Consider the following 19,083-nt stretch of genomic DNA (forward strand, 5'->3'; position numbering starts at 1 on the left):
TTAAAGTTAAAATGGAAAAGGAGAGTGCAGTCCAATCCCAAATCAACCCCTAGCTCCTACCCACTGGAAATGTGTGAATGTTCAATCCATTGATTCATTTATTAAAGGGGGTTCATTCATTCATAACTGTAAACGCAACATTTTTCACATTTTAATTGATAGGATGAAGATGCAGTCATATCAGTACCTGTGTAAAACTGGGTACCAGCAGCAGCTCCTCCAATCTGGAGAAGAACTCCCACACCAGAATCTGCAGTGCTGTGTCATACTTAGTGCCGTACAGCACTGGGAACATCTCCTTTAATGAAAATGTAGAGAGCCATTACACAGCGAGGTGAATGGTCGTGCCTATAACACTTGTTACTACTAATGTGCATTAGTTTAATAAAATACTTGTTTTATCCATTTGCACTAATATTCTTGATATTTGTCACAGTACCCAACTTGACACACAACACACACGTCACATGCTTAGGAGCATTACATTCCTTTTCAGGTACATGCCTGCCTGCTTGCTCTTCAGGCATAAACAAAACTTTTGCTTGATTATGACACAGAACTACCCAACTTTGGTATAGAAATCATAAAGTGTGACTTTGTGAGATTCAAATGGTATTAGTAATTGACAGGTGTGATACAGGTGTTGCATATCAGAAATGATTGGATAGTAAATGGAAACAATGGCAAAAAAAAGACCTCATCCAGAAATTCTGCATAATTTACAACAGTGGTTCCCAATCAGGGGTACTAGGAGCCCTTGGGGTACTTGGCCTATCCACAGGGGGTACTTGAGAATACTCAGAGACCATAGGCCTACTGTTAAAATGCACGAGGGGGTATTTCAGGGGTACTTCGGGCACAGAAAAATTCAGTTGGTGGTATAGTGACCGAAAAAGGTTGGGAACCACTGATCTACAACAGGGATGGGCAATGTTGATGGGGGTGGGGCCACCACAAAAAACGGAATTAATACATTTGGCACTCATGAGGGGCCGCAGTGGCTCGCTGGTTTGTTAACCTACAAGTGCAGTCAGTGCCGGCTCTAGCATTTTGGGTGTCTTATGTGAAGTTGCCCCTCCCCCCACCTTGCAAGCAAAACATTTTATCAGCCCCCCCTCTTGACAGCAAAGAGAAAATGGAAGTTTGAATTAATTTCCTGCAATTCTACACATTTTGCCATGGGCCAGAGAGAAGATTTTGCAATTGTATAACTCATTTCATGCAATTCTGCTCATTTATTTCAATAGAGCAGCCTGGTCTCAGGCTATATGTAACATAGTAAATGTAAATCTGAGACAATCAAATTAGTACGATATGTTTTATTTGGTATGGTATAATTACACAAGACAGGTTACTTAAGACAAAAATAAAAGGAGGGTGGTTGGTCAGGGTGGATGGGTGGGTGTATAACTTTAGCAACTTTTCAACTACTTTTCATGTTAGCTAACCCTTCCGCTAAGCCCTAGCCTAGCTAGCGTGAGCCACCTAGCTAACGACAATCACAACAAATTGGAATTCGTAACATATCATAAGTTTAGCAAATTAGTTTCATACGAATTGTCATTCGTAACACATATAAGAAATAGATGATGGGCATCCACAAAATAATACATACCATACTAAACATAACATATCATACTAAATGGAATGTCTCTAATTTACATACATAATAATACAAAATGCTCTGAGACCAGGTTGGGCAGAGAGAAACATTTACAGTTTTACAGACAATTTCCTGCAATGTTTTTACATTTCGCCATAGGGTGGCGAAATGGGGGCCGGTCAATGGGGGCCGGTCGATAATTCGAACATGATTAGATAGCTGGGCGCTAGACTAACAAACCAATCTAAAAAAGTTTTGCTGATATGAACTAAGTGAGTGACAGTCAGTAACTGACATAAGAGAAAAACTGCTGATGCACAACCACATTTCGAAATAGCATATTGTATTTTCTAATAGTCCAACTATCAACAGTAAATTGAAACCCTGACAGTTCCTAAAAAAAAAAAGTGGTTGGGGGGAGACTTATCCGCGGGCCTATAAAGGGGAGGGTGCCAGTTGCCCATCCCGGATCTACAAGGGTTGCTATTTGCCAGAGAATTGGCCTTGTAGCCTATCAACGATAATATTTTGGCATTCTCCCCAGCGTGTCCTCGCTTCCTTATTTGTAAAATGATATGACAGGTGTCGACTAATACAGACCACACCACAGTGACAATGAACTCAACTGTCTCACTTGCACTGGAACAGACTCACCCGAGTACTTCACTGTATATGAACGGGTCGGGAAAGGACGATAGTGACACTTTTGATGAATCTGCGGGCTATTTTATGGAATTACACGTTTGGAGAGCTACGGAATCATGGAAGAGTCACAATTTAATAAGTCGGTTTTACCTGCACTAGACTCATTCACACTTGACGCAGATGACACGAGTTTGGTATTACCACCAGAGGATTATACATATACCCAATCAAACGACCAGAGTTTTCGTGGTCAGCAACAAGTGCAGCTCACACTTGCTCGTAAGGGCAAAAAGACAACGTCCAATGGTAAAATGGTAGTCTAACATGTGTTTTTCATTGAGTCTGTACGAAAAAACAAGGTCTGCAAGATTAGCCTATTGAAATCGCCAAGGGAATCAGAAGTTGATGATTGGGGGGTAAAAATGTTTCGGCATAGTCTACCAGGAAATACAGGACGGGTCGAAACCAGACGCAACCGAATGGACATGCAGGCCTGGTCATTGGTGTCAAATTCTTAGTGACATTGTATTTGTCATGATGTTTGCAATCATGTCAGCAAACTATTATATTCAATCTCCTCTAGTCTACTGTATTTGCAGTCCTTCCCATTTACCTTTCCAATAGGAGAGGGCGTGCAGCCAGATGGTAATTAGGGAATTGGCGAGATGGCATGATCCTTCAGAACACATGTGGTGTATCTTTCAGGTAGTCTTCATCTATCCAGAAAGCCATCAATTATCTTGTCAAACATGAAGGTACGGCCAGTCCTTTAATATACACACTATCCACAGTCACAGGTGCTTTAGTTCATCAGAGAGCCTGAATGTTAGAATGAACAGCTACGCGATTCAACACCGGAGCAAGGGACTTCACCCTACATGGCAATGTGCAATGTGTCTGGAGGTTACGTGAAGTGTGTTAATTTTTATTTATTAAAAAAAACTTGAATTCCCTATTTAGTGGGTTACCGAGGTGATGAACTTCACAAGAAACAGCAGGAAAATGAGATGGTATCTATCTATTGTCCCTAAAATAAACTGTGGGCTGCGTTGGTTTTGAATGTACCGCCCATATGGTTTGAATAAAAAACAAATTGGATAGTCTCCGGGATGTGCAGCTATTGTAAGCCCCAAGCCCATAGGGCAGAGAGTGTTAGATACCCATCTCTATTGTAAGCCCCAAGCCCATAGGGCAGAGAGTGTTAGATACCCATCTCTATTGTAAGCCCAAAGCCCATAGGGCAGAGAGTGTTAGATACTCATCTCTATTGTAAGCCCCAAGCCCATAGGGCAGAGAGTGTTAGATACCCATCTCTATTGTAAGCCCCAAGCCCATAGGGCAGAGAGTGTTAGATACCCATCTCTATTGTAAGCCCCAAGCCCATAGGGCAGAGAGTGTTAGATACTCATCTCTATTGTAAGCCCCAAGCCCATAGGGCAGAGAGTGTTAGATACCCATCTCTATTGTAAGCCCCAAGCCCATAGGGCAGAGAGTGTTAGATACCCATCTCTATTGTAAGCCCCAAGCCCATAGGGCAGAGAGTGTTAGATACCCATCTCTATTGTAAGCCCCAAGCCCATAGGGCAGAGAGTGTTAGATACCCATCTCTATTGTAAGCCCCAAGCCCATAGGGCAGAGAGTGTTAGATACCCATCTCTATTGTAAGCCCCAAGCCCATAGGGCAGAGAGTGTTAGATACTCATCTCTATTGTAAGCCCCAAGCCCATAGGGCAGAGAGTGTTAGATACCCATCTCTATTGTAAGCCCCAAGCCCATAGGGCAGAGAGTGTTAAATACCCATCTCTATTGTAAGCCCCAAGCCCATAGGGCAGAGAGTGTTAGATACTCATCTCTATTGTAAGCCCCAAGCCCATAGGGCAGAGAGTGTTAGATACTCATCTCTATTGTAAGCCCCAAGCCCATAGGGCAGAGAGTGTTAGATACCCATCTCTATTGTAAGCCCCAAGCCCATAGGGCAGAGAGTGTTAGATACCCATCTCTATTGTAAGCCCCAAGCCCATAGGGCAGAGAGTGTTAGATACCCATCTCTATTGTAAGCCCCAAGCCCATAGGGCAGAGAGTGTTAGATACCCATCTCTATTGTAAGCCCCAAGCCCATAGGGCAGAGAGTGTTAGATACCCATCTCTATTGTAAGCCCCAAGCCCATAGGGCAGAGATGGGTATCTAACTCTATCTAAAAAATTTGACAAATAAAGCCTTTCCTCCTGACACACATGACATATTTATCACCCCTTTGTCTGTTCTACCAAACGCTGAAATGATATCATCTCACATAGACAAATGGATGGAACTGCATTTTATTGAATAATAGCTTTTATAATTCATAGAGGAAACCTAAAGTGTGGCTTTAAAACACACAATACGGGATGATGTAACAATACAAACAGAACCGTGGTTATTCAGACATCAGAGAGAGCATTTTGTAGGATCTTTTTCCCTAAACCTTTTGTGTTGCTTTGAGTCATCAAGACTGTGTCCAATTATATGCAACAGCTTTACACAGGTGTTTTAGCATTATTACCAGAAATGTCTTTAGGGTTGATTCAGTTGTGAGCCTTCTGAAACGGGGCAACCTCTGCTTTTCACCTTTCCATGTAGACACACTCATCTTTTGGCCAGGTCGGAGGCAGGGACTTCAGCAGCCTGTCGTCTTTGAAAGAGAACATAAGAAGTCCACCTAAGAGGGTGGATTTGACCCCAGTCACCAGCCCCGATTTACCTCGCTCCCATCTGGCTTACGGGAAACTCAGTTTTGGAACCTGCACCCTCCCCGGCCCTAGCCAGCCGCCCATGATGGACTTCAGAGCAGCGGTCGTACGGGACAGACTTGATGCAACGTTATGCCCATTCGGAAGTGGCCAGTAGCACAAGGACGCACCCCATGGCTAACGGCGGCAACTACCACTGGGGCCAGTCCCTCAGACAGACTCGAGGGCCTCAGCCCCTCTCTGCAGACCACTCATTCCTGTGCAGCAGCCCTGCGATTCGCACCGACAACAGCCCCTACCTGATGGAGGTTCAAAGGGGGGCGAGGAGACAAACAGGCTATGGGTCATTCAATGCTACCCAGAGAGCAGAGGGCCTGGCCTGGCTGGGCCAGGTGGGGAGGAAGAGCCAGAAGCATGTGGGAGCCAAATGGCCTCGCTCGTACCCGGCCTCGCTGGTCAGCATGGAGGTGGACATGGGCCAGATGAGTGCGGCGGCGGAACCAGAGATCCAGCAGACAGACGTGAAGGAAGTCACTGCGCTGTAAGATGGCTTATGTGTTCTACACAAACCTGTAGTTGATTACATCTGGCAATTAATTTAGTTCTCAACAACTCAAATCAAATGTAATTTGTCACATGCACGTAGACTAACAGTGAAATGCTTACTTTCAGGCTCTTCCCAACAATGCAGAGAAAGAAAATAGAGAAATAATACAAAAGTAATAATAAATGCACAATGAGTAAGGATAACTTGGCTATATACACGAGGTACCAGTACCGACTTGATTTGCAGCGGTACCAGGTAATTGAGGTAGATATGTACATACTGTATAACTAGGAATAAAGTGACTAGGATAGATAATAAACAGCAGCAAAACGGGTCAAGGTAGCAGTCTAGGTAGCTATTTGGTTAACTATGTAACTAGCTATTTAGCAGTTTCATGGCTGTTCAGGGTCCTGTTGGTTCCAGACTTCGGTGACTTATCTCGGCTGGCACTAAAGCTGTTATAAAAGAGTCTTCCAGAGAATTATCGGTGGTTCAGTTGCTTATCTGTGGTTTCAGATCAATGATTTACCTAGATTTTGTAATGGGTGTATATACATGAATACAATGGAAAGCGTTGTGGGGATGAGAAATTGGATGAACCAGCCTTTGGGATTGATAAATTGAGTGTGTCATTGACCGGAAGTTCCTCTTCATTGCTCTCTCTCCCATACATAGGAAGCCAGAGAGCAAGGTGCCTGAGCTGACATTGGAGAGGGCAGTGAACCTGCTGGGCCAAGAGAATGAGGAGATACAGACCAATGTTTCAACAGCGCTGACGCTAAGAAGATGGTGAGCTGGGGCCCATCTCTACTACTGTTGACTTGGCCGCTCAATTAAGGTTAAAGGTTCCCAGGCTGGAGGCCTACAATACAGCTGATGTTGACTATACAGTATGTGCTATTTTCAAATAATTGGATTGGTAGGGGTATTTACCCTTCAATTTATATTGAGATTATGTGGGTGATTTGCATGAGAAATTCATGTTGAGCTCACTCTTCATAGGAAACCAGTGTAGATGAAGATCTCTGCCTGTCTGTCCCCAGGTGTTCTACCTTCACGGTATACCCAAGCTGATCAAAGCTGAGCTGGAGCGCATAGTGGCGGGGGCGCTCTGAAACGTCGTCTTCGAGAGCAGCGAGAACAAGATGGAGATGAAGGACAACGAGGGCGTGGCCCCTGCACTGTGTCTGCTCAGGAGAAGTCGCGACATAGCGACCCGGCGGCAGCTCACTGGTTAGTTTGAACACCTGCTCATGTAGATCTGAAAGAAATCGTCGTAGAACTTTATTAATGACCAGGGCGCGTATTCACAAAGTGCCTCAGAGCATGCGAGCTGATCTAGGATCAGTTTAGCCGTTTAAATCACAATGAATGGGGGGGGGGGGGGCTGATCCTAGATCAGCACTCTTATTCTGAGACGCTTTGTGAATATGTGATTGACATGAACTTACATGGTAAAATGGTAATGACACAGTAGTAACCTAAGAATGAAACATGTTCCACAGGGCTGTTGTGGAACCTATCCTCCCATGACCTGCTGAAGGAGCATTTCTCCAAAGAGGCCATGGAGATCCTGACCACTTCTGTGCTGGTGCCCTGCTCAGGCCTGTCTGAGGGGGAGAACCCCAAAGACGCCATGCTGGCTGACCCAGACACCTTTTACAACGCCACTGGCTGCCTCCGGTAGGTCGTCTGGTCTGGACAAAGGCGTTTATTGGCCATTTGTGTGTTTGACACTGACCTATGTAGTATCTGTGGTCAAGTATTTCTAGGGATCCATCTTAGGGCATCCTGGGATAGACACTAGGCAGTGGGATGCAGAAAGGGGTATAGTAGTTATGTTTGGAATGATCATGAAATAATTTCTTGATTGATGGTCCTCTGTAGCTTAGTTGGTAGAGCGTGGTGTATTTCAAAGCCAGGACAGTGGGTTCGATTCCCGGGTCCATCCGTATGTAAAATGTATGCATGCATGACTGTAAGCCGCTTTGGTTAAAGCTTCTGCTAAATGGTATCCAGTGCTTTCAGAAGGTATTCACACCCCTTGACTTTTTCCACATTTTGTTGTTACAAAGTGGGATTAAAATGGATGTCATATTTTTTTTATTCAACAATCTACACAATACTCTGTCAAAGTGGAAGATTAAAAAAAAGATATAATATTGCACTATAAAACACTAATATATCTTGATTAGATAAGTATTCAACCCTCTGAGTCAATACATGTTAGAATCACCTTTGGCTGTGAGTATTTCTCTGGAAATCTCTTAAGAGCTTTGCACACCTGCATTGTACAATATTTGTCTACTTATTAATGGAAAAAAATTCTTCAAGCTCTGTCAAATTGGTTGTTGATGATTGCTAGACAGCCATTTTCTAGTCTCGCCGTAGATTTTCAAGCTGATTTAAGTCAAAACTGTAACTAGGCCACTCAAGAACCATCCAAAGTGTAATTAATAACTTCAACATGCTCAAAGTGATATTCAATGTCTTTTTTTACCCATCTACCAATAGGTGCTCTTCGCGAGGCATTGGCAACAAAAAGCAACTTTCCTGGTCATTTTCGTTCAATCTTTGAAATTCTCTGCGGGACCATACACATAGTTGTATGTGTGGGGTACAGAGAAGGTGTAGTCATTAAAAAAATCATGTTAATCAATATTATTGCACACAGTGAGTCCATGCTACTTTATTATGTGACTTAAGCACATTTGTACTCTTGAACTTATTTAGGCTTGCTGTTAAAGGGTTGAATACTTATTGACTCAAGACATTTCAGCTTTTCATTTTGAATTCATTTATAAACATGGCTAAAAACATAATTCCACTTTAACATTACAGGGTATTGTGTGTAGATCAGTGACACAATCTCAATTGAATTCATTTTAAATTTTGTCTAACTCAACAAAATGTGGAAAGAGTCGAGGGGTGTGAATACTTAAGGCGCTGATTATTATACGGTGACCCAGGCGGTTCATGAGCAATCCATCTCTCACCACAGTGTTACATCTCACAAGGCTTTGTCAAGATCATTATATTTATCTCTGACAGCCTCCTCACCATGAGTGAGAACTGTGAGGTTCCTCAAAGGGCCAGCGTCATCCTGTTACTCCTTTCTACCTGGCAAAACAGGCATGATGACTTCTGCCTAGGCAGCATCACCTCGATGGAGCAGCAATGCGCTGGAAACAATATCCTGCATACCTTGTGTTCCTGTTGATCTGACAGCCTTTGGTTTGGCACAACTATACCACCTGACAAACACAACATGGTATAACAAGGAGTGTTTTGCTTTTGCCTAGCAACCGATACAACTGAAAACAGGCAGGGACTAAATTATTAATGGAGCCCTCTCCCTCTTAGTGGCTCTAGTAGAGTTGAAACCTCTGAATCCATATTGGCTGGTGCTATCAAGCCCTGGCAACCATTGACTTGTGTAACACTGAGGAATTCCTCAGTCTTTGGCATGATTTAAAACAAAAACTTTTTTTATTTAACTAGGCAAGTCATTAAGAATGAATTCTTATTTTCAATGACGGCCTAGGAACAGTGGGTTAACTGCCTGTTCAGGGGCAGAACGACAGATTTGTACCTTGTCAGCTCGGGGGTTTGAACTTGCAACCTTCCGGTTACTAGTCCAACACTCCAACTCACAGCCATAACCTTGGGTCATCACTAATGTTAATGTATTTGGCTTGACGTTAACAAAAACACTTTAAAGTACTCCAAATATCTCTCCGTTACATAAACATTTGGCTCATCCGGCCAACAGCTAGGATAGATATTTAGCCAGTTTGGCCAATGTCTGGAATGTAAAGAATGCTTTTGTTGTTGCCTAGTGGCGATAATGACAACCTGTCATTGTTGTTGTCAGAAACATAAGCTCGGCTGGTCCAGAAGGGAGATCAGCCATGTGGCAGTGTGAGAACCTTATTGACTCAGTGGTAATACTACATCCCTTTTGTGCAAAGTGTTCACTTGTTTATTTTCATACAAGCATTACTGAACATTTGTAGGTGGAATAAATATTGACACAGGGAAATTAAATAAGACTGTTTTTGCCTATATTTGATTAATTTATGTCTCTAGAACAACTTATTAATCTCTCCTTTTAGTGTTAAATATTGAGAACATCATGAACCAGCTCTGTTCTCCAATTTAATTTTTGTGCAACAGACATCTGCAGAATGTTTGATCTTAAAATCATAGTCCCCTGATCAGAACCACTTCTTACCTCCCACAGTCCACAGAGAACTGTGTGTGCATCCTACACAATCTCTCCTACCAGGTGGAGCTTCCACAGAAGTATGCCAGCGACCTCCATGAGTCTCGACTCAACCTGGCTCCAAAGAACAAGACCCCCGGCTGTTTCGGCTCCCGCAGTGCCAAAATCATCCAGGTGGGCTCCCATGACCTCTATGTTGTGGCTGTTATCATCTTTGTGGCCCTTATGTACTTGACATGCACTGTTTATATCTGGTTATAAGTAAGTTATTACCACTAAAGAAAATGAGCAATTCCTATGTTATGGATAATCCGCCTTGGTAAGTGGTAAAGCATATGTTTTGAACGAACTCTTTAAGCCCGGTTTTCTTTGACAAATGTATTTATTAAAAGCCTTATACACGTTAATTGAACATTTATGTGAAATCTGGGAGTTAACAGGAAGCCCTTTAATTCAACGTTTTTTGGCTGTTTTGGTCCTAAAGCGTCTTGAACCAAAGTGCCCTCTGCTGGAGGAGAAGGGTAGTCCCTGTGGGATAGAGTGGCTGTGGAGCGCCATCACAGTGCGCATGTACCTGTCAATCATGGCACGCAGCATCTGTCCCTACACCCAGGAGGCTGCCATCGGAGCCCTACAGAACATCACAGCTGGGAACGGCCTGGTAAGGCTATATCACAGATCTGTGATCCGATTTCTATGGGCTATGTACACTTCTGGGAGTGTGGAATTGATTTGCCCATGGGTTTGATTTGGAATAACTACAATACAGCCACACATCTATTATATTGTCATGACTTGACTGTATGGCAAGTATTAAATTGATGTGAATACTATATTATGCATTACTATATTGACTGTCAGTTGGTGATGTTGGGCTCATGGCTCTGTTTGGGCAGGTATCCCAGGCCATCGCCCACACCATAGTAGAGCGGGAGAATGGTCTACTCCAGGCCATGAAGATGCTCCAGGAAGGAGGGATGGTTGTGAAGAAGACTGCTGTGTCCCTGCGATGTAACATCTCACGCTACAGAGAGCTTCACGCTCACATTGGTTAGCTGTCAATTGACTCATCAACTGCATTGTTTTAGTCCTACATAAGTCCCACAAAGTATTTGTCTTTGGACTTGTAAGTGTATGTAAAAGCACAGCAGCATAAACCTGCTGCTGTAGAAAATCAATCTCTCACGAAGCGTTCCACTCTCTGTAGTCAAACAGTTGTTGCCACAGCTGGTGGTCATGTTACCCAACTCAGACACGAGCACAGACCTGCCTACAGAGGTGACTGTGTCCCTGTGCCACATCCTCATCAACCTGAGCCAGGACGAGACGCAGCACGTCAGGGCCATCGTCAACCACGGGGCGCTGCCCAAGATCATCAACATCAGCGCAAAGGACAACGGGTCAGTGGGTAGCTTCTGAAGACCACGGCTGCGTTCCAGGCTGACTACATTGTCTGGATTTAACATGTCCACTAACCACATGATATACTGTACATAGTAATCTGATGCCCGACTGCACAGTCGATGTGGCACTGTTGGTTGATGCTATGCAAAGACTAGATGGGCTTAAAATGCACTGTATTATTCCTGAACATTATGAGTTGGATTGGAGGGAATTTATTTGAATCTGTTAAACCTCTTCTCCTTGCTTTATGCTGTTCATTTTATGTCCAATGACCTTAACCTTGTGTCCCTTTAGGTTTGGTCCCACCAGGGCTGGCCAGGCAGCCTGCATCCTACTACACAGCATGTGGAGCCACTCAGAGCTCCACAGGGCCTATAGGAAGATAAGGCCCCATACACAGTATAACCTCAAAGGATAAGAAACATTTTGTGTGGTGACAATAGTTTTTAATTAATCTGTGTTGCTTTTCCTCTCATCATTTGGTAGGCTGGATCTAAGAAAGCAGACTTCGTCAACAGCAGGACATCAAAGGCTGTACATTAAATACGGGACTAAGTGGACAATCACATAGCATTGTGCTGATTGAGGCAATAGTGTAGTTTCTCTTCTGTGTGCACTTGGATGACTCAATTCACTGCTTTTATAAAATACTTGTTTTGTGTGTTGACTTCTCCACTGTGTGTGAGTGTGTTCCAGTAACAACAATTGCTGAAAGCTCTTGGTAGCAGACCAAGCTGTCTACAATGGGGAAAAACAATGATTAAAAACTAAAATGGAGGATCAGCAATGACTTGAATTCCATTTGTAGGAAGGATTTTGAGGAAGAAAATGAATCCGCATAGAAGTGGAAGACAAGATAAGGGTAACATTATCTACTGTATGTTATGAATTAATATCATAACTGAAGTAACTAACTGAAGTTGTAAAATATAGTTTTGATGTTAACATAGTTGGTTGTAAACTATATTAAATTAACTACCTGTTGGTCTATTACAAATGTCCACAATCATGGATATTTTTTGGGGGGGTCAATCAATCTAACAGAGCCACGAACGTCGCAGATATACATGGTTTCTTATTCTACAATGTTACCAATGGGCAGATTCGATTATGCTGAAACGCGGAGCACCGGGCATGAACCAGTAACGTAATTGGGCGAAAGCGGGGAGGGAGGCGTTCCATTCTCGAATTGAATAGTCATCTCCACCACTCGGTCATTTTGTCAAGGCATCGTCCACAAACATAACAATCTTATCCATAAAATTGTAGAATTGCCTAACTAGTTTTCATTGGGATGGCATGCACATAACGCGTTTTTATCAAAAGTAATCAATTTTACATGGGTAAACACATAATCCTTGTTAATTACTATACGTGCTTTAATTAGCCCTACGTCACTTTTGTTTTCGACAAGTAGACAATGGACCTGATCGGACAGCTCAGAGCCTCTGCTCTTTTCTGTCCATAAAAAACAATTGGATTAGTGGAAGAGGCAGGGCAGGCCAGGAACAAGGAAGAAGGGTGTGGTCAGCAGGGCATCCCCCGAGGCTGAGTGCCCTAAGGTTTTTATCAGAACGGTTAGTTTCGCCTTTTTGCTTTTCCCGACATGAGTTCGTGGTGTTTTGTTTTAAAAATAGAGGTAAAAGATAAGAGGGATAAAAGGACTTCATTAAAACTGTAGCTCACAGCTGTGCATGGGGAGAGGGGTCGGGGTGCTAAGGAGTGCGATCACATATATCTACACATTTTCATACATTTTTCTTTATTTGTATTATTTTGTATTTTTAGTATTTTGTAATTATTATTATTATTATTTTTTTCTCCCTTTTTCCCTCCTCTCTTCTAGATCAGCTTCAGCATTATGGACATCACTTTTGTTTTGAGCCGATTTCGCACGGACCTTTGATCGGGGCACCCGTACCGGGTGTACCCCACATGGGAGGCAGCCCGGTTCCAAATCGAATGCAATACATTTTCAGCCGAAGCGAAATACGCCTACACGGGCGCCCGGACAGGATGAATCGAACCCCATCAATGTTCCGTCAAAGCGGACACAAATGTGGGTTTTCCGAGATTACCCACGACCCAACCCAAACTGGAAGTGTAAACACTTCTAACGTAACAGCAGCGCACGTGATAGCCCTTCTCTTCGACTCCTCAGCATTCACCACTTGGGACTCAGTTGGTTGGTGTGTGCACCAGAATAGTCGAGACCATGGACTCGATCAGTTGTTCGATCTGCCTGGATCTACTGAAGGATCCAGTGACTATTCCATGTGGACACAGCTACTGTAAAGGCTGTATCAAGGGATATTGGTCTCTTGATGACCAAAAGGGAATTCACAGCTGCCCCCAGTGCCGACAGACCTTCACCCCAAGACCTGCTCTGAACAGAAACATTCTGCTGGCTGAGTTGGTAGAGAAATTGAAGACCGATTTCAAAACGGTTCCCTCTGCTTCTTGTTTCCCTGGACCTGAATATGTGAAGTATGATCATGATGACTCAGCCGCAGCAGCAGAGATGACTGAGAAACAGGTAGGCCTATGGATCTGGAACATAATATTGCCATCTATAATGTTTTATATTTAGAGATCAGCTTCGTTATTGCTTACTGTTTTGCCAGAAACTGGAAGAGCAGGAAATTCCAGCCAACTCCAAAGTTGAGTTTTTTCCAGTGACATACACTCAGGGGTCAGTATCACATAATCCACAATTAGGTTCTTATTTGTAAATTCTCTATTCTGCTTTCAAATTGACTGATAGAGTGAAAAACCAACTATGTTAGACAAAATAGGCTGTCACAACAAAATCACTTTAAAACAAACAAAGGATGGAGTAGATTACAGAAAACAGCAGGATGGGCCAGATAACATCCAGACCATATCCTCAAAAGTCAAAGGTCACTCATTTACATACACTGCAGAGGCATGAACTCTGAACTATCGTAACCTTTTTGTCTTGAAGGCACTCATTTATCAGTTAAATTAGTCTAAGTGATTTGTTTAGCATAATAATTGTTATGAAATCTGTTATGAAAACTGTTTTAATTTTGGTACAGGGGCAGTTGAGTGAGAAACGGCAGCAAGTCGGGCTGAGAATCTGTGTGAGAGAGAAGGAGATGCAGGACATAAGACAGGCGGTGATGTCCCTTTCACTATTTATTAACCATTTAGAGTATGTACATTTATTTTGCAGAAAGTTACATACTATTCCTGAACTAAAACCAGGGAGGAGCCAAATACCACTGGGACACACTATAGGGAACAGACAGATTGTCTGGGGTCTAGGCATAGAGAATGATAGAGGCCTCTAGTGGCCAGAAGGCCGAATTAGTGTGGGCAGCGCCGTTAAGGGCTTCCACTATTTTAATGTAGTTAACTGGGTGGGACTTCTAACTTCATTGGCTGATCACTCCTGGTGACTTTGTTGGAGTCATGTCCAACTGTGTCATCAGGAGGGATTAGCCAATTGTGAGGAAGAAAATGTACTACTTCAAAATGGAGACTGACTCAATTGCACTGCCCATGCTGTCACAGACACTACAATGACACACATACAAAGAGGAATGCTCTATCTATCTCTATGGGTCTAGGTGAGAGCAGAGTGAATGTGCTGGTTAAAATGCCCCCCCCCCCCCGTCCTTCTCCTCTCGTAACAGCTTTCTGCAAAGGCAGCAGTGGAGTACTGTGAGCTGGTCTTTGCTGAGCTGATCCACTCCATTGAGAGAAGGCGCTGTGAGGTGAAGGAGCTAATCAGTGCCCACAAGAGGGCGTCAGTAAGCCAGGCTGAAGGACTCCTGGAGGAACTGGAGCAGGAGATAGCTGAGCTGAAGAGGAGAGATAAGGATCTGGAGCAGCTCGCACAAACAGAGGATAACATTAATTTCTTCAAGGTGACGTCTTTCTATCCACAGTGGCAGGGTGGTGTTCAGAGCTAGGCACAAAACTACCCGAGCTTGTTCAATAAGAATGTTTATTTTTGTGTCATAATATGTTCCCCATTTGTGCCCATCAAGCATGACCCAGGATTCCTTACTTCTACACAACATATAACCTCTGAGCTCCAGAATTCTTCATATTTTCTTATTGTCTATTTTTCCTCTCCTACTCTCTCTCTCCCGCTGTAGACTTTCCAGTCTCTTTGTGTGGCTCCTGCATCTGAGCTCTTACCCTATATCACTGCCAACCAGCACTTCTCCTTTGAAGAAGTGAAGAGCTCCATCTCTGGAAAGATGGAGCGATTGGAGGATGTATTGAAGGAGGAAATGGTCCAGATACCTGGAAAAGGTAAGTGTACCAGATATAGCGAAGATAAAATATTTGGTTAACTTTCTGTTAAATGCTTCTTGATTATAAATGAATACATCCATTTGTCTGCCTATCCTGTATAGTAACGGCTGCCTCCGAAGTCTGTGTCCTCAGCCCAAGCCCAGAATGTGAGTAATACACACACACAATTGAATATTTAATCTTGGTTAAATGTTGTATATATTTGTGTTGAATGCTCCTTAATAAAACATGAATTAATTAATATACCTCCCTACTCTATATAGTAATGGCTGCTGCTGAAGTACATTTCCATCATGAGCCCAAGACCAGAGTGGAGTTCTTGGAGAGTAAGTAATATCACACACACACACACACACACACACACCTTATCACGAATGCATATTTCACCTTCATTTAATTTTTTCACTTTCTTAGACTACTGCCATCTCACGTTGGATCCCAACTCGGCGTATCAACACCTGCGTCTGTCTGAGTGCAATAGAGAAGTGTCATGGAGTGACAAGGCTCTGTCTTATTCTGACCATCCAGACAGATTCACAGACCACTACCAGGTGTTGTGTAAAGAGGATCTGTCTGGAACCCGCTACTGTGAGGTGGATAGGAGGGGGGAGTGTGAGGTAGCCATCACATACAGAAGCATCAGCAGGAAGGGCGGATTGGAATGTTGCTTTGGTTCCAATGATCAGTCCTGGAGTTTGGTGTGTCACAACTCGAGTTGTTCCTATTGGCACAATAAGAATAGGACTGATATCCCTGTCCCCTGCTCCACCAGAGTAGGAGTGTATCTGGACAGCAGGGCAGGGACTCTGGCCTTCTACAGCGTCTCGGATACAATGACACTCCTCCACAAAATAACGAGGCTATATACAAGTTGTACCTGTACTGCCTCAATGTGCAGGTGTACGAGGTAACATGTACATGTAGGTAGGGGTAAAAGTGACTAGGCAATCAGGATGGATAATAAACAGAGTAGCAGCAGTGTATGCGAAGAGTGTGAAACTCTGTCTGTGTGTGAGTGTGTGGCATCAGTGTGTGTGTTGGCGTGTCAGTGTAGTGTGTGTGGGTAGAGTCCAGTGAGTGTATAGAGCCAGTGGTCAATGAAAATATGAAGGAAATATAAGACAGATCACTTGGGAAAACTGGCGAAAGTTGATTTGCTTAAAATCGTGACCTGGATGAAGGGAGTTGACACTTCATTTAGGAGTCCTGCTGCGAAGCCTCTCTTTATCTACAATGTTTGAGTCCAGCTTTACTATTGGGGAGGGCTGGGACCTATGTTTTAAAGATTACATTAATAAATAAAATACATCTTTTGTTTATAGTATAATTTCTAACTTGATAAAATAAAGAACAAAACTAAAGTTCCTGAGAGGGGGGGGGTTAGAGTTAGTATTGGGGAGTTGTTGTTTTGTTATGTGAGGAAAAACCAGGAGATAGAATTTGGATGATTGACAGTGATTGACAGCTCTAGATCCACTTACACTGTTGTGGTGTTTCCCCTTGACCCTGTTCCATCACCTGTGTTGGTTTGGTTCAATCAATTCATCAAATGTATTTATAAAGCCCTTTTTGCATCAGCAGATGTCACAAAGTGCTGTACAGAAACCCAACCTACAACCCCTAACAACAAGCCATGCAGATGTAGAAGCACCTTCGTGACCTTGTCAATTGACTGTCTTTTTAAATTACGTGGAATGCTTTTTGATAAAGGACAGGTTATAGTTAGACTTTTTATTGAGAATAATACATTTGAACTTCTTACACCTCTTTGACCTGGAGGAAAATAAAATACATCCCAACTTGCAACCTGCCTATTTAAAAAAAAAAAAAAAAAACTATTTTATCCAATTGAATAATATTGACATTTGTGATTATTTAACCATGTACATTGTATTTTATTTTTAAACAGGCAACCAATAGACGCCAAAGCTGACAGTACAGAGGATCTTCTGTTAAGTAGATCTAATGAAACAGATGAAGATTAGAGTGGGGCTCTGTTTCTGCTGCTTGCCCAAGGTGGTTTCAGTCTCATGTCCGTAGTCCCTGGACAGTCATGTGCCTGTGCAGCAGTAGCTACCGCTTTGACTTTCATGCACCTAAGCAGTAATAACCATGTTGTGGCTGTGTAGTTTAGCTGCAGTGCGGTACTGCTGGAGGAGGGAGGTGCAGGGGGGCTGAGAGCCAAGGAACATCATGCCTCCTACACAGGGCTGAGACACAACACACAAAACAGCCATATGTTTACTGTACTCTGGGTAATGGTCATCCCACTCGGCACACACTGGTTGAATAAACATTGTTTCCACGTCATTTCAGTTACATTAACATTGAATTGATATCTGTGCCCAGTGGGATGTTACTAACACTGACTTTGAATTGTCCCCTACTGAATCATATAGTTTCTCTATCCACAAAATTACCGGTTACATTGTTCAGTGTCAGCAGCAAGAAGAAATAGCATGTGTAATATCTACATACCCCTGCTGATCGAACAGGCCCTCCCCCCACTCCAGTCCCCTGGGAACGTAGAGTGGCAGGTCTTCTGGCCTGGACACCGGCTGCATGTGATGGTACACACATAGTTTGACTTTGAGAACCATACTATGATACTTATCTCTCAAGTTCAATGTGTCACGCATTCTAAATTCAATTAAGGAATCAGAAGAAAAAAAGTAATTCAATTCAATGACGGAATAAGAGTTCTGACTTTAACTATGGAGATCTGTACCGGTGTGCTTCCTTGCAGGGTTGCTCTGGGGCTGGGCCCGGAAGTCTAGCAGAGCACAGGGGGAGCAGGAGGGATGGGTTATGGATGAAGGGTTCTGGGTCCACGGACTGTGGCACACCCTAAACACATGCTTCTTCCTGTAGGAAAATCAAACCACTAGCATTAAAGAAATCGTATCACTTTATGTAATGCTTCAATCAATTCTTGTTCTAATGGTACGTCAACAGAGCATTAGTTGAATGTTGCATTTGAATACACAGATGACCTTTTAATCAGAAGAAAGGGTGTGTTGTCAGGGCAGTTGATCTCTGTAGCAGGGATGCTTGCCTCTTCACAGGACAAAGTGTCCTCTCTGCAGCTCTCCACTTTTTCATGATGCTCAGCCCAGGCCTTTTGTGGCTTTATCCCAGTACAGCGTGCAGGTGTGTACCATGCTATGGCCTAGCCACCCCACCCACCAGAGTATGCAGATCATTACATGTTATGTATACAGCACATTCAATGCTAACATACAAGAGACTTGTAGGAAATGTGTTTTTAGATTAATTATGTGAAAAAGGGCAAATAATGTAGTCCTGGATCAATTATATACTATCAGTCTATCAAACCATAGGGGCAGAACACTCAATCATCCTTCACCCCTCACAGTGTTCTCACTTGGCCATTGTCTTTGCATAGGACTGTGGTGCACTCTGGTCTCAACATGATGCGCTCCAACCCAACCCAAAGGAAGTCCCCTGGGCTCTGTGTCTTCCTTCCAGAGGCTTCAGACCAAACCTTACAGTACAAATCACGGTCAAAACTGAGTCGACTTCATAAACCTCTGTCAAAGCATAAACTACCTCCTAGAATGATTGATTAAGTTGTTAAATTGAAAATTAAATGAGGCTTTTTTTGTAAACAAAAGTTGA

At 43.2% G+C, this 19,083-nt stretch overlaps 3 protein-coding genes across 5 annotated transcripts in view; 2 read left to right on the top strand and 1 right to left on the bottom strand.

Moving 5' to 3' along the window:
- The first annotated feature begins 5,151 nt into the window (after positions 1–5,151).
- LOC109878975 (plakophilin-2-like) lies at positions 5,152–12,317 on the top strand. The gene is given in 10 exon segments (XM_031798156.1): positions 5,152–5,519; positions 6,287–6,314; positions 6,569–6,758; positions 7,031–7,208; positions 9,400–9,537; positions 9,747–9,924; positions 10,235–10,411; positions 10,647–10,800; positions 10,958–11,150; positions 11,449–12,317. Coding segments are annotated over 10 exon segments (1,728 nt in total). The 3' UTR covers positions 11,573–12,317.
- A 123-nt stretch (positions 12,318–12,440) lies between these two features.
- LOC109878957 (E3 ubiquitin/ISG15 ligase TRIM25-like) lies at positions 12,441–18,355 on the top strand. Of its 2 annotated transcripts, XM_031797450.1 has the most exons (8): positions 12,441–12,731; positions 13,001–13,690; positions 14,214–14,294; positions 14,814–15,047; positions 15,282–15,441; positions 15,546–15,590; positions 15,708–15,770; positions 15,859–18,355. In XM_031797450.1, the coding sequence occupies exons 2-8, from the start codon at positions 13,370–13,372 to the stop codon at positions 16,353–16,355; spliced, it is 1,401 nt and encodes a 466-aa protein (XP_031653310.1). In that variant the 5' UTR covers positions 12,441–12,731; positions 13,001–13,369; the 3' UTR covers positions 16,356–18,355. The 2 variants fall into 2 exon arrangements, with proteins under 2 accessions (XP_031653310.1, XP_020326744.1); XM_020471155.2 differs by lacking the exon at positions 14,214–14,294 and having other exon boundaries at positions 12,444–12,731.
- LOC109878979 (lamin tail domain-containing protein 1) overlaps positions 17,319–19,083 on the bottom strand; it is a 41,879-nt gene continuing 40,114 nt past the window's right edge. For both annotated transcript variants that reach the window (XM_031797452.1, XM_020471174.2), the window contains exons 6-10: positions 18,830–18,949; positions 18,438–18,613; positions 18,173–18,309; positions 17,923–18,002; positions 17,319–17,654 (exon numbers count right to left, since the gene is read on the bottom strand). In XM_031797452.1, coding sequence (XP_031653312.1) covers positions 17,541–17,654; positions 17,923–18,002; positions 18,173–18,309; positions 18,438–18,613; positions 18,830–18,949 — 627 coding nt within the window. In that variant the 3' untranslated portion in view covers positions 17,319–17,540. The remainder of the gene's footprint in view (positions 17,655–17,922; positions 18,003–18,172; positions 18,310–18,437; positions 18,614–18,829; positions 18,950–19,083) is intronic.

Source organism: Oncorhynchus kisutch, linkage group LG19, assembly GCF_002021735.2.
Source record: "Oncorhynchus kisutch isolate 150728-3 linkage group LG19, Okis_V2, whole genome shotgun sequence".
Lineage (NCBI taxonomy): Eukaryota > Metazoa > Chordata > Actinopteri > Salmoniformes > Salmonidae > Oncorhynchus > Oncorhynchus kisutch.

Bases quoted from the DNA above. Each gene is read 5' to 3' on its own strand.
- LOC109878957 (XM_031797450.1), top strand. From the start codon at position 13,370: ATGGACTCGATCAGTTGTTCGATCTGCCTGGATCTACTGAAGGATCCA. The intron at 14,295-14,813 runs GTGATGTCCCTT...CTCTCGTAACAG, and splicing joins TGCAGGACATAAGACAGGCG to CTTTCTGCAAAGGCAGCAGT. The intron at 15,442-15,545 runs GTAAGTGTACCA...TATCCTGTATAG, and splicing joins GGTCCAGATACCTGGAAAAG to TAACGGCTGCCTCCGAAGTC.